This window comes from Rhineura floridana, chromosome 7 (genome assembly GCF_030035675.1).
Source record: "Rhineura floridana isolate rRhiFlo1 chromosome 7, rRhiFlo1.hap2, whole genome shotgun sequence".
Lineage (NCBI taxonomy): Eukaryota > Metazoa > Chordata > Lepidosauria > Squamata > Rhineuridae > Rhineura > Rhineura floridana.
The window spans coordinates 108,824,044-108,839,549 of record NC_084486.1 but is presented as its reverse complement, the minus strand read 5'-3'; the positions used below and the strand labels follow the sequence as shown (position 1 = coordinate 108,839,549).

The 15,506-nt window shown below is 39.5% G+C and overlaps 1 protein-coding gene across 11 annotated transcripts in view; it reads left to right on the top strand.

Moving 5' to 3' along the window:
* The window catches only part of DOCK10 (dedicator of cytokinesis 10), a 280,049-nt gene that overhangs the window by 121,229 nt on the left and 143,314 nt on the right, over nt 1-15,506 (top strand). For all 11 annotated transcript variants that reach the window (XM_061636814.1, XM_061636810.1, XM_061636815.1 and 8 more), the window contains exons 3-4: nt 2,918-3,007; nt 14,010-14,092. In XM_061636814.1, coding sequence (XP_061492798.1) covers nt 2,918-3,007; nt 14,010-14,092 — 173 coding nt within the window. The remainder of the gene's footprint in view (nt 1-2,917; nt 3,008-14,009; nt 14,093-15,506) is intronic.

The following is a 15,506-nucleotide window of genomic DNA, read 5'->3' as shown; positions in this document are numbered from 1 at the left end:
ATTTCAGGGGGCTATATCTGCTGATTATGCTGTGTGTATTGGATTGCTCCACTGAATTATGATCTGGGCAAATCTGTGTTTCCTGCAGATCCGTTTTCAGTTCTACAAGCTTTGGTGGAAGAATGTTTTCTTTTTTAAACATGAGCTGTTACAACACCATACCATTCTCTGATCTCTTCAAATTCTAAGACCAACTCATTTCAGACTATTAAAAAGCTACTGCAGTTTGGAAACAAAATTATACTGCTGAACAGGAAGCACTTTTTGTGGCAAAGTCTGCAGCTAGTGGTCTGAGCATACCTAATTCTCAGAAGGGAAGTTCATTGCAACTTGCAGAATAATACTTGGAGGTGCACAAGAATCTTCATACCCTAGTCCTTTGTAAATTTTGAGTTTCGAATGCCTTTTAAACTAATATTTGTTTATTTAGTGCCATAGATTAAAACAATGGCTTTTAATTCACAAACTACCAATATTTCAAGCAAGTTATTTAGTGAGTTATTTGAGCAAATGCAGCTGAATAATTACTGTTTCCAACCTGATGCATTATAAATGGGGGCACAGCATTTGTTTATTTCATTTTCACTATGATGCTATCAAGTTACCAGATGTTTTGCACCTGGCCCCTTGTCTTCCTAACTTGTGGTTTCTACTTCATCCTCCCCCCCACCATACATCCTGACATAATATATACAAGAATGAACGTCAGAGAGACCTTGGGGATGAAATGCAACTCCTCCCTGGTTCCTCCCATGTCACACAACAAGTAACCCAATCTTGTTAAGAATCTTTTCAATCAGTACTTGACTACAGTGATCCCTGGAGGAGAGTTATATTGGTTTATGTCTCCCATTGCTTGGATTTTCCTTTTTTTAGGGAAAGGGCTCTATCTGAGCTTTGCATGTAAAAGGTCCTAGGTTTAATCCCTGGCATCTCTTGGTAGGATTTGAAAATATTCCTGTTTCAAACCCTGAAGTTAGTGTAGCCTAGCTTTCTCTAACCTGGCGCTGCCAAGATGTTTTGGAATACCACTTCCATCAGCCCCAGCCAGGGCAACATGCTCACAAAGATTATGTTGAAAAGGCCATAGAGTCTTCATCCCCCCCCCCATGCCTTAGTCCTTCTAGTCCATTGTTTGAGGCATTTTTCTCCATTCCTGGCTCATGGCATCAAAGCTGGGACAGGAGAAAAGTATGTGCAGCAAACTTTGTGAATAGGATAGATATGTGAATTGTGACACAACAATATCAAGGCTGTCCCATATGGATGTGTGATTGGAATACAGAAATCTTAGTTGTTCGCCATTTTCATTCCTTGTAAAAGAAAACGATAAGGATAGTGGTGCCTTAGTCAGCAAGAATACAGGGCAGGGAAGAAGGTGTCTGAGTTTGTTACAAAACATAACAGACGCCCCACAGTTCTTAAACCAGATGTTATTTGACTCTAACTCTCATCATTCCCAGCCAGCATGAACAATGGTCAAACAACATCTAGAAGACACCACTTTGGCCATTCCTGCTCTAAACTGTAAGAGCTGTCAGTCTACCTTCCAGCTTCCTGCAATCACATACAACATTTTCCATCAGCAAATCCAATGGGCTAAAAGCAATAACATAGCTTTGATCATCACAAATACTCCATCATGCTGAATAATAACAATCAGTTTCACAGTATGATTATGGAGATTATGGAAATCAGAACTGCAAAGCATTTTGCATGGTGATATGTTCTATATAAATACAAATAATTATATAGAATACATTATCACACAAAATGCTTTGCAGTTCCACTCCTTAATCCCTACAATCATGCTGTGAAATTGTGATATATTAACAAAGTATTCCTTTTAGTTGCCAATAAACAGGAAGTGCTCTGTAAAATATCACTATTGGATATTAGATATTATATGTAGAAGAAATATATTTAGCAATTTCACTGAAAATTCACCTTCAGCAGGATGTGAAAAGTAGCCACTGCTTTCAAGGATATTGAATTTTCTTTTCTATACAATTCATGTTAAGCTGATAACGCAAATTGTTCTGTTAACAGTTACCTGGAAAGTCTTGCTCTCTGGCTTAACTGCTATGGGGTTGGAGTGCTTTTCAGACATCTTGTTTAACAAAAGTGGAGACAAAGAACTCTATTCTTGTGTTACCTGTCTCTGAGTAAGGTTATCCATTTCCATATAATAGCTATTCAGATACATAAAAGCTGTTCTGTGCCATAAGCAGACCTCTATGCCATAGTACCCTATCCCTATTATCCTAAAATGAGAATGTGAAAACAGTTTGAATCTTTTATTTAAATTGTATTTATTTAAGATATTTACATCTTGCCCTTTCTGAGCAGAAGGTAGCTGTAAATTTAAAAAATGTAGGAATCTCTAACCCACATTTATAAATATGTTGCATGCTTCAGAACTGCTTAACTGACCAATCAATAGGAGGCAAGTATTATAAATTAAAGGGGACCCAAAACATATGGTTTAAACTTTTAATACAATATTACAATAATACAATAGTACAGTATTAAAACAAGCAATAAAAATCAAAACAACATAAAATCTGAGAAGTAATAAAACTATTTAGCTAACTAAACAATACGGCAGTTAAAAAAACTGGGCAGATAAGAACATCCGGGCCAGAAAGAGTACAATGTCAATGCTAGTATTACCATCCTTTGGAAGGGTATTCAAAAGTTTCAGTGCCAACACCACGGCAATCATTTCTTTTATGGTTGCATAATTCACCTCTCCCACTGATGGAACTTGGAGAAGTGCTTAATTAAGATGAACATATATGTATGAACCAGTCCTTTGTTATTTTATTTTTCCAGATGTATGTTGTTCTCTATGCATATCCCATATTTTAATTCTCATTCATTCATTCTCTCACTCGCTCTCGCTCTCTTTTGCCAGATAGCCACACTTCCCTGGGAAATAAGAACACTATACTCATCAGTTTCTGAAGATGCAGAGGAAAAAGCAGAACACTTGTTTGTTAAAGAGGTAAAATAACATTTGTTTTATGTTCTTGACCTTAAATGTGTACAGTTGCTCCAGTGGATTTTCAAAAAGTTATACCCTTCAAAAGCATGAATAATAGCATTTTAACAAATATAAAAATATTTGTAATTATTTTTTAAAGCTCAGGAAGAATAATCTCCTTCCTAAGTGTTGATTTTCAGGCCTGGATGGCATCATGGACAGTCATCTAGCCTTTTGCTTAATTATTAATGAGGGAAAGAGTCCACCATCTCCTGGGGTAGCCTGTTTAATTGTTGAGCAGATCTTAGGGCTCATCCACACAGCGATTTAGAGTGTGTCTGGTGCTACTTACATCCTCTTGTAATTTGCATGATCCACATGACGTTGCAGGCAAGCAGAAGCTATCACACAATTTCCCCCTTTAAATCCATATTAACCCAATCTGCTGATAATGCGAAAAGGAAAGACAAAACTGTCTCAGCTGCGCTGACTTCCTCCTTGTAGGTGCTTTGCTTCTATGTTTTTTTTAGTGGGCAGGCTCTCTTATGCCCCATCGCCCTCTCCCTCTCTCTCTGCCATCTGCAAAAGCTGCCACAGCTGCTGCCTACTTTGCCTTTCACTCACCCCCCCCCCGTCCACCTTTCACTCAGGCTTGGACAATGGAGAAGGGGAGGGGGCTCTAGTCCGTTTCATTTTTTCTTGTCAATTGCTCTCCTGGCTTCAGCCTTGACCCGGAGGGAGTATACGTGTAAAATTAGAGGGTGGGCCACAAGGAAACAGCGACACTAATCCTTCCCAGAGGAACGCCTACTTGTGTGAATGGAAAACAGCGGATTTGGAAGCTACCATTGAGCAAGAAGTGTGGACCTTGAAAATCTATTACGATTGTAAAAGCAACGCCTTTAGTACAAAGTTAGGCTCCCGTGTGGATAAGCCGTAAGTGTTGAATGATGCCCAGATCATAGTGATACCATGCTACTTCATACAAGAGATTTCTGGATCCATGCACTATGGCTTCTTAGCAGCCTGAATAATATATTAATTTGAGCTTTAGACCTTTGAAAGCTTCTGCCTACCTTTTCATTTCATAGAAAAGCAGTTTGAAAATGATAAGGCAAGTTAACAGGAAAAGCTCAAAGAAGCTGTTTTAGAATCATCACACCCTTATCACAGTGACTCTTTATCCATATCTTACACTTATCAGAGAAGGGCTGTAGCCCAGGGTAGAACATGCACTTTGCATGCAGAAGAGCCCAGGTGCAATCCCCGGCATTTCCAGGTAGGGCTGCGAGAGACCCCTGTCTGAAATCCTGGAGAACTGCTGCCAATCAGACGTAACAATGGTCTGTCTCAGTATAATGTGTTCTTATTTGTTTTGTCTATTTTAATATCTTTTTTCAGTCCTAATAAGAGCCCCCCGAGGCATTTTCACATAAAGGAGCAAAACAGCATTAACTACGACTAAAACTTGTTACCACTCTTTATCATTTATGTTGCACCTCTAATTTTCCAAAGTGCTTTACCATCTTTATGGTACTCACTCTGACAACAAATATGCCAGGCAAAGTGTGGGATGTTCCAGAATGGTTGATGCAGCTGGGTAGACATGTCTCCTCACTATATGGGCCTCCTGTGGCAAAAACACTGGGCTAAATTGAACTCTCTCTTGAAGGTAGAAGTTGCATTTTCATAGAAATCAATTGTGACCATTGATGTGCTCTTCAGAATGGTGCAGGAGGAAAACACAACATCCCTTAAGTACAGAAAACAAATCAAATTTATAATTGAACAATTATATAAATTGAAACCATCCAAAATTTACATTTAATCCTTTAACATTATATTAATACTTTTATTATGTGACCTTTGAATGGCCAGTATCCAAAGGCTGATATGTGCCAGCCTTATATATAACAATTCTGCTATATTAGAGAAAGCGGAGAATAGGATCACTGTTGGGTTTGATAATGTTAGGTTGGCTCTTACTGTTATGCTTGTTTGTCTTTTAATGCTACTCTTAGGTTTAAATTTTAAAAATCTTTAATTTATATGTGTTTTTCATGACAGGTTATTGTATTTTTGTCTGTAAAACTCTATAAATAAGTGGTAATATCTAGCCGTTTCATCTGTACAAAAAATATTAAACTGAATAATGCAGCTTTTTCTCAGACACTATCCATTTTATGAGGCACTCTCGCTTTCCTTTTCCTTTGAGCCATATGTTTCTGTCCAGTTTTTGCTTTCTTTTTCATATAATGATGCTGATGAAGTCCACAAATAATGGATTCACAATAATAATTTTCACTGTGTGATACTCATTTTTGGAAACTCTTCCCTGAAATTAATATTCCATTTGAAATGAAAAATGAGACCTGTTTTGAGCCACTTCTGTGCCTGGATACCCCTGCTGGCACATGCTCAGAATTTTAACCCTGGTATGAGGAACTTTTGGTCTTTCAGATGCTGCTGAACTACAACTCCCATCATCCTTGGTCACTGGCCATGCTTGCACAGGCTGATGTGAATTATAATTCAGCACCATCTGGAGAGCCAAGTTTCCCACACCTGTTTCCAGAACAGATACCTGGTCTAGAGTCTGTCCTGCCATCTGTTGGGTGAGATTGTCTCCATTGCTGGTGTTGTTTGAGCTGTACATTCCATCTGCCAGCCACAAACCAAGACATGACTGCCAGGGGTCCAGTCAATGCACTGCTTGCTGCCTGCCTTCTCACTCATTACACCTAAAGGACATTGCAAGAACACTGAAAAACACTGAGCCAATTTAGATATTTGGTGGTGGTGGGGAGCTCTCTTTTTTTACTGTTTGCAGGGGAAAGTTGTACTTCGTGGCCCAAATATGATTTGAGTCTGTAGGAACACAGAAAGCTGGCCATTGATCCATCTAGCTCAGTACTATCTACACTAACTGGCAGTGGCTCTCCAGGATTTCAGATAAGGGTCTCTCCCAGCCCTACCTGGAGATAATAGGGATTGAACCTGGGACCTTCTGCATGGAAAGCAGATGCTCTTTTACTGAGCTATGGCTCTTCCCCACACATCACTTATATAGTCATGGAGGCTGCAGGTTAGCTATTTTCCTGACTTAGCAAGGGCTCACTTTGGAAAAGTACCCTACTTCCCATTGTGATCTTCATACGAAGGAGGGAGGCGGAATCTGGCAACACAATACTCAACACAGTAGCAAGGCCAGCACAGGCGTTGGTGCCTTTATTAGAAGGGGAATGACTTTCAGAGTGCAACATGACATATTTTTATGTGGAAATTATTGCAAACTTGAAAGTTGAAGCTTAGGCTGAACCCTTCCATGGAGCCAAAAGGAGTGTGAAAACCACAGCACAAGGGTAAGTGCAGAAAGATGTAATTATGATTTCAGTGGGAATTTGGTTAATGGAACAGTCTCAGGATAAAAGCTTTAAACTGTTTCCCCACTCAAATACTAAAGCACATGTTCCACTTTCCATTTCCATATCTATATATAGTAAGCAACCGAAGACCTCAGCACAAAGTATTTAGTAGCACCCAGGCTTTTCTTTCCTCTGCTGAAGCTGTAAATACTACTAAAGTTGAGAATGGGGATATTTTTTATATCATCATCAGTAATACAGATCACTCAAAATGTAGGACAGACTTCCCCAACCTGGTGCCCTCCAAATATTTTGGACCACAACTCCCATCTGCCCCAGCCATCATGGCCAGTAATCGCGGTAGTAGAAGCTGTAGTCCAACATCTGGAGAGCATCATATTGTGAAAGGCTGATGCAAGGATTACATTATTCCATCTCCCATCTATAGTTGTGGCCAGATATATCATATAGTATTGAGTTACATATTTCATTTTCCTCCCCCCTCTTGTCTTTTCTCTCTCTCTCTCCCTTTGTGATTGTCCCAGCATATCCCAGTGTTTAGCCGAATGGCCAGCTTGTCTTGAGATGTCTGATAGAAGGATTAGCAAGATTTTGAGTTAGACAGAGAACCAGTGAGGTGTAGTGAGAGCCAGTGTGGTGAAGTGGTTAAGGTGTTGGACTATGACCTGGGAGACCAGGGTTCGAATCCCCACACGGCCATGAAGCTCACTGCATGACCCTGGGCCAGTCATTGCCTCTCAGCCTCAGAGGAAGGCAATGGTAAACCACCTCTGAATACCCCTTACCAAGAAAACCCTATTCATAGGGTAGTCATAAGTTCGAATTGACTTGAAGGCAGTATATTTCCGTTGAGTTAGACATCGTTTTTCCAAATTTAAAAACGCCACACAGTGGTAGGTGTTTGTGAACAAATAGGCCCTAGAACATAGTGCCCTACAGATGATTCTAACTCCCATCAGCTCCAGCCAGCTTGGTCAATGGCTGAGGAAGATGGGATTTGTTGTCAAGCAACATCTGGAGGGCACCACATTGGCTACCCTTGCTTGAAAAGTACTTGCAAGCTGGGGCATGATTAGCAGGAACTAAAGCAATGTACTGCTGCCTGCCCATTCACTCATGACAGGTACCAAGCAGGAACGCACATGCACCCAAATATGACAATACAAGATCGCACATGCACACAAATATTCAGTTGAGTAAGAGCTCCCAGAGGGAAATCTCATGTAACAATCCATGGTGAAACACTTACTGCAGAAAAAAAATCCACAATCTAGCAGATGCATAAAGACAGTGGAGCTAAAGTTTTCCTTTGGTCAGAAATACAATCACTTGATCTCAAGGCCACCTTGGTGATGGTTTGAGAAGAGGCATGGCACCCATGGTTCCAGCTCTTTTTAAAAAGACAACATGTATTTGACACCCATAGGGAGGTTCTTTTCTTCTGAGAACAACCAGAAGCAGAGGGAGAAGAAGTGCAATTCACACATGCTGCACTGTCACTTATTCTCTGGAACACTTGAATCAGTTTGCACACTCTTTATTTGCATTCTGTTTCTTTTTACCTTTTATTTTGCTTCACAATGTTAACAACAGCAATAAAAAGTACAAGCATCTATGATACGATATTCATTTTTGACAATGGAACCCAGTTGCATGTGGAACTTGGTAGATTGTGTTCACTGTGTGGAAGTACCAGAAGCTGTGACCCACATGTGCAAAAGCACTAGATCTAGATGAGTGAATACACAGAAGCTTCAAATGTGCTTTAAAATTCTGTATATGGAGCTGATGAAGACAATATTTCTTTGTTCTATGTGCATTATTGCCCAATAGCACCCAAATGTTTTAGACTACTGTGGAAAATAACATTGGCTGATATCTATACTCAAGAGTAGACCCACTGAAATCACTACGCTTAAATTAATTCATAACTAGTCCATTAATTTCAATGGGACTACTCTGAGTATGACTTAGTTAGATACCACCCATTACATTTTACAACCAGAGATTGGTTTCTGACATGGTCCCCCTGGCTGTGAACATGTTTTTAGTGGAATGTCATCTGTGTAACTTGCTCACCGATGATGTTAGCATGATTGAACTCCTGGCATGATCTAGCCTCAAATTATGGAGACATGTTTTTGTATACATTCACAATCCCCCCCTCCCAAATAAATCTGTAAATGCAGATTACTGGCAACATGTTCCCTGCTGCTGAAAGAGTTGCACTGGTTGCCAATTTGCTGCCAGGCCAGGTTCAAGGTACTTGTGTTAATTCAGAAAGCCCTAAACAACTTGGGTCCAAAGTACCTTAAAGACTCCCTGACTCCCTATGATCCATCTCAGTTACTGAGATCTTCTAATGGAGCATTTTTGGTGTTCCCTCCCTACACCTCTGAGGTTTTGTTGGAGTCTACCAGGGACTGAGCCTTTAGGATGACAGGCCCTGCCCTGTGGAACTCCCTACCAATAGAGGTTCAGATGTCTTTTAAAATCTGAAATTTTTAGACAGGCTTTTAAACATGATTTTCCCCACCAACCAATACAATAGCATTGATGCTTTTATTGTGTTTAATGATATTTTTGTTAATTTTTTATGCCTTTGTTGTAAGCTGCCTTGACATAATCTGTGAAAAGTGTGGCAAATAAATAAATAAATAAATAAATAACTGGTTTTATATATCAGCCTTTTCACCAGTATTAACATTTATTTTACAGGTTAATTATGAATAATATTTAGGGTGTATCCACTTGCTACTTGTAGCCAATAAAATCACTATAAAAAGAGCAGGGAGTCAAAAACTTGACATCGCCTTCATTCCCACTCTACATTTATTCCTCTATTATTCTACCTTAAGCAGTCATAGTTTCCCCAAAGAATCCTGGGAAGTGTAGTTTGTGAAGGGTGCTGAGAGTTGCTAGAAGACCTCTATTCTCCTCACAGAGCTACAGTTCCCCAAGTGGTTTAACAGCCAGTCCCTCTTCCAAGAGAACTCTGGGAATTGCAGGTCTGTAAGGGGAATATAGCTTTCTTAACAGCTCTCAGCACCCTTCACAAACTATACTTCCCAGGATTCCTTGGGGGAAACCATGACTGTTTAAAGTGGAATAACAGTGGAATAAATGTACAGTGTGAATGTGGCCTCAGGATCACTTCTGCACATTCCAAACACCATATGGATCAACTCAATGTGTACAGTTGTAACGATCCAGACTAACAGGTCCATGCATGCAGGTATGATCACTCATTACCTGTCTTTAGAAAGGACACACACACACACACACACACACACACACACACACACACACACACACAAAGAAGTATCTAATGTGAATTCTGAGTTTCATAATTGTGTTTATAATGGATTACCTGTAATATATTTGGATCAAATTATCTATTATTCCTATTTTTAAATGGCTAGCCACTGCTGCTCCTATTATTTAATCCCTGTTAGAGGCATTCTGGAATTTCAACACAGTATAAAACCTTCTTGTGGTTCATTACTTTAGGCTATGGGAGAGTCTAAAGAATAAAGTATAAATCTAAGCTATATGTGAAAGAGGAACTCAAGTGGAGCTCCATTGCTTGCCAAGAATGTCCTTCAGTTCTGCGTCACTTAATTTGTTTTCACTTATACAAATGTTGTTCTGCACTGTGGATCAAATCTGTATCATTGCTGACGTAGCAAATGACCCATTAATTATGTTAATTCTAGTTAGCCAAAACTTGAGGTGTTGTGGGTATAGTGTTCCAGTTAAAAGAAAGAAATGGATAATGCAAGAAAATGTTTGGAAATGAGCTGTACACAGCTTTGACAGAGCAAAGGAAGGGGAAAACTTAATGCAATACCACACCCAACTTGGCTAAATGTTATTAATTATTGTTCTATCTTGTTCCACGGTTTTTACTGGAATCAAATAGGGTACCCTTTCTTTTGTAAATTGCAAAGAAATATAACTGGATCTAACCTAAGACCTGAGGATATTTAAGGAATGTTTCCAGCTTTCATTGGAAGGTTCGTCTAGATTTCCGTTGCTTTCCCCAGTCTAACCTTCCTGTCTGATGTGTGCCATAATGATATCGGGAAGAAAATTCACAGTATCACCAAGCCCTTTTAAAGAACTCTCCTCCAAGTCTAGCACAATGAATACTATATAAGTCTCACGTCGTTACTGGCATGATCCCACTAAGCAATATTTTATTTTTTCCCCATTTTTTCGATTTATATGGCTCTGCCCAGTTTATGGATGTGTGGTCTGAGAGGAAGTAGCTTCTTGGAACATTTTCTGCACTTTACAAGGGCCCCTGTGGCATGCGCATAGCTATGGTGTGCTGTGTTCCAACAGCAGTACAGTTCTTCATGTAACTTGTTTTGCAAATTTAAGCTAGTCTCTTAAAGGTGTTTCAATGTGCTTCTTGTTCTGTTTACATTAGATGTATTAATCTTTCTGAAGAAAAGCAACCCTTTGTATTAATCTATAGGTCAAAGAATTAGCTGTATGTCTCAACTCTGTATCTGTTTACAAATAAAAAATCAATATAGCATGCTATTGAGAATTAACTCTTTGTTGTTCCCCACATGTATATGTAACTATTTTTTCCACTTATAATGACAATAGAAATGCCAAAGGAAAATAAGAAAACTGGCCTTTTCTTGAAGAATGCAGTTTTTGTCCATGTGTCAGCTAGTGAATGAATGAAGTATGGGATCTTTTCTGTCCTTTACCCAACTCACTCAATAAGCTTTTTTACTAGACGGAAATGGACTGCCTTCAAGTCGATCCCGACTTATGGCTACCCTATGAATAGGGTTTTCATGGTAAGCAGTATTCAGGGGGGGTTACCATTGCCTCTCTCTGAGGCTAGTCTTCCCCAGCTGGCTAGGGCCTGCTCAGCTTGCCACAGCTGCACAAGCTAGCCCCTTCCTTGTCCGCAACTGCCAGCTGGGGGGCAACTGGGTTCCTTGGGACTATGCAGCTTGCCCACGACTGTACAGGTGGCAGGGCACGTAACTCCTGAGCCACTCACTGTAGAGGTGATCTTTAGCTAGCCCTTGACACCCAGGAGGCACGAGCGGAAATTTGAACTCACAGACTCTGGATTCCGGACTCCCAGCCAGGCTCTATTGCTGCTAATCAAATATACACTTATCAAGGGCCAGATGTTTACAAGCCTTATCTCAGAAAAGCCTAAACCACAGAAATGCAAACATAGGAATGTGCTTGTCCACCTGTTAATTTGCATACAAGGAGTTGATCCTCTTGTATCTCATTCCAGTATTTCATATGCAGAACTCACACTGGATTGAATCCAGACTAAGTTTGTTGCACTTAGCTTCCATTTAAATCAATGAGATTTAAGTCATGACTAACTTGTCCTATTGATTTCAGTGAGACCCAAGTTCAACTAACTTGCCTCTACTTGTGCAGAAAAGATGAGCTATTTTTTTTGCTAGTAAGCAATATAATAATTTATGTCCCAGGGAATGGTCTGAGATCACATGGGACCACTACCTTGCTAAAGATAAGCAGTATCTGAATGGGTAGCTGCTTAGGAACCATATGTGTGCTGCTTGGATTCCATGATGGAGGAAAGGTAGGATATGAATGCAAAAAAATAAATAAATGTGCTCCTCATAATGTAGACTGTTTTTTACTGTTTTTATTTTGTTCATCCTTACAACAACGCAAGATGCATTGATTTTAATTTTGCCAACAGGCTAGAAGAAAATGATACTCAGATCCAAACGCCCTTTGTGTCATTCCCTTTGTGCAGTGGGGTGGTTTGGGCAGAAGTGTCACTCAATTGGTGTGGAGCTCCCTGTTCCAACTGCCAAACGTGGGTGGGTGGAAGTGCCACTAGCAAGATTTCTGCTAGTGGCAGCCAGTGGAAAGCTCCAAAAGTCCAGGCTGGTGCAGTAGTTTGCCTACCCCCTTTTGTCCCAGCTGGTGTGCACGGCTTATGGTGGTGGCCCTGCTGCTCCATTAAGCCCAACTGGGCAGGGACCAAAGAAGGAAAAATGTGTTATTGGACCAAAAGGTACTTGATATAGGCATTCTGCAAACCTTTTTTTTTTTACTGAGAAAATGAGTTGATGATTGCTTGATGAACACTTTTATACAATTTGAAATCTCATCTATTATATCCATATAAGTTACCTTAATAAAATATATTTTACCCACTTTACATCTTCTGCAACAGAACATTGTCAATACTATGAACAATACTGCATAATTGGCCTGGACCACCAAGATTATTATTTTTAATCATGAATGTGTTTTTCTGTAATCACTGAAATTCACAATTTTAAGGACTTCTTTCCATCCAGGGCACTTGAAGCAGAGCAAAAGCACAGATTTAATTTGAAGAACAACATGTGTGGTCCATTTTTTATTATTATTCCCTAGTTCTCATCTAAGAATTAATTTTGCTACTGTGTTCTTGTGGCACAAGCACAGGACAAAGAACCGAGGCAGCTGGCATAGCAGCACATAAATCAGGGGTATAGTATTATTAATGTCTGCACAGTTATTAATCCCTGTCATAATTGTCAAGGCTTGATTTTATGAATTCCATTCTCTTTTTTGCCATCTTATTGATGACCTCCTTGTGACTATTTTATTTCTTAGCATTTTTGTCATAAAATAGGATAAATCTGATGGGAAATTACAGCACAGTTTACATGTTTAATGTTCCACTCCTCTTCACAATGAGGGAGCTTCCTTTAGTGATCTGTAATGAGCTATGGGGACATATATTTTGAAAGATACCTCATTGTGCTAAAAAAGGATTCTAAGATGAGCCATAAAGCCGACTCATGGTATGGAAAATATGAGCTGTGGGAAGAAAAAAGAACTGGGTAGTTCTTGCTTGGCGAAAAACACACAAGTTGAGATATAACTAAATGCACAGAAGGTGCAATGTACAGTCAATTATTTAATTGGAATTTTGCCACTGACTTCAATGGAATGTGGATTGCATGCACTGTAAGGAATAATAGGAAAAACAGGGGAGGAGGTAAAATAGAAAAGTTTAGGACTGGTCAATTTGCAAGGGTAGCAAATGCACATTCAGGGGAATGAACCTGAGTATAATATTGAAGGAAAGTGCTGTGTTCAGAAAAAAAGGAACTGAAAATCCTGTTGCGTGCCTTCCCAAGTGCTTCTCTGTACAGTAACCATTGTGCACCTGTTTACTCACACTTCAACCCTGTTGATTTCACCAGAGGACTAAACCATGGAGGATTGCAAGACTGAATGGTTTGTTTTACCAGGTTATACATCTGAAGAGTCTGGTGCACAGCAACAGGCTGTGCACGAGGACTTTCCCATCTCAAGATATCTAGAGTCATTGTCTCCAGGAGAATTAATCTGGCAGAGTTAATTGGGAGTGGGTGGGAAAGGCGAAAAACAGTGTCTGCAAGTGGCCTTTCCCCACAGAATATTGGTGCATCAGTGATAATAGCACCAAGCATTGGTGGAATATATGGGATACAGAACAAGTGTACATACTAGGTATATTTGTTTTGCATACAAAATACTTTGTACATGTGGGGGTAGAGCCACAAAGCCCATCTACATGTTTCTGTGCATGGATTACCAGCGCTGAAGTAATTTTTTCTTCTTTGTTTCTTTAGGCTTGTAAATATTACAGTTCCCAATGGCATATTGTAGACTACAAATATGAGCAGTACTCAGGAGATTTTAGACATTTACCAAGGTAAGAAACTGTCTATATTTTTCCTAGGTTTTAAAATTACATTTATTTCTGTATTTGTATGTCAATGTTTAGGTGTATACAGTACAACTGCCACCAGCGTCTGGTAAGTTATCTGAGAGCACTGTATACAAAGCATTCAGTACAGTAATAATGAATTCATATCACTTCAGTTAATCTCCAGTGAAATGAATGCCAGTTGGGCAACAGCAGTGCCTAATGGATGTGAACTGAATCTCAAAGTCAGTGTAGTATAATAACTAAGAATGGAAGCAGTGAGATCCGGAAGTTCTTGGTTCAAATCTCGTTCTCCAGCTCAGATGACTTTTGGCAAGTCATTGTTCTCTCAGATGTAGCCCATCATCTGGAATAGGAGTATGATAATACTGGCCCACTGCACTGAGCTCTTGTACGAATTAGTGAGATAATGCATGCAATGCATTTTGAACACTGAAAGCATGCTATATAAATATTCACTAATAGGCAAAAAACCTTGCAGCTTAAGAACTTACCTATAGCCAATAGATATTTCTATCAAATTTTAAAAGGCAGGAAAATTGGGCAGAGGAAGGCCAAACAAGAGATGGATTGATTCCATAAAGGAAGCCACAGGCACATAACAACAACAACAACAACAATAGTGAATACACCACTGGAGCAGGAGAGCTGACCTTCTCTCTGAGATATTGTACTGCTCTACACATTTGTCAAAATGTAAACACAATTTGGGTTGGTCTTTCACAGTCCAATCCATCTCCTGTGTAGCTTGGAAGAATTTGGTAACGTGCCTCTGAGCATATGGTGAATGGTGGCAACACCTTTCATCTCCAAAGATGGAGAATTACAATTTTGTATGCTTGTTGGTGTTCTTTGCTTCTTTCTGTGTTACTACTGTTTCTACAGAGAATCTAACCTAGAAAATTATATTTCTCTCATTATTCATCCTAGAAATCTGTGTCAAATTTATTTTTATTAATTTCAAAGCCTTTTTATTGGTCAATGTCATATTTATTTATTTAAAATATTTCTATCCCGCCCTTCTACCCTATAATAGGGCACTCAGGGCGGCTTACAAAAATAGTCTCAAATGTACATAATAAAATTGCAAACAGTAAAATCACAAAAACATTAAAATAAATTTAAAATACATAAAATACAACACACACACACACACACATACTAAACAGACTACAAAGGTAAAATTTAATGCAGAAGGCATAAAATCAGTGTCACGCTCTACCTTCAATTCCTCCCAAAGGCTCTCTGGAACAAGATCATTTTCAGAAGTCTCCAGAAAACCAACAGGGAGGGAGCAGAGCAGACTTCTTGGGGTAGAGTATTCCAAAGCTTGGGAGCCACAGCTGAAAAAGCTTTCTCCCGTGTGCCTGTCAATCTAACATCTTTCACTCCAAGCACA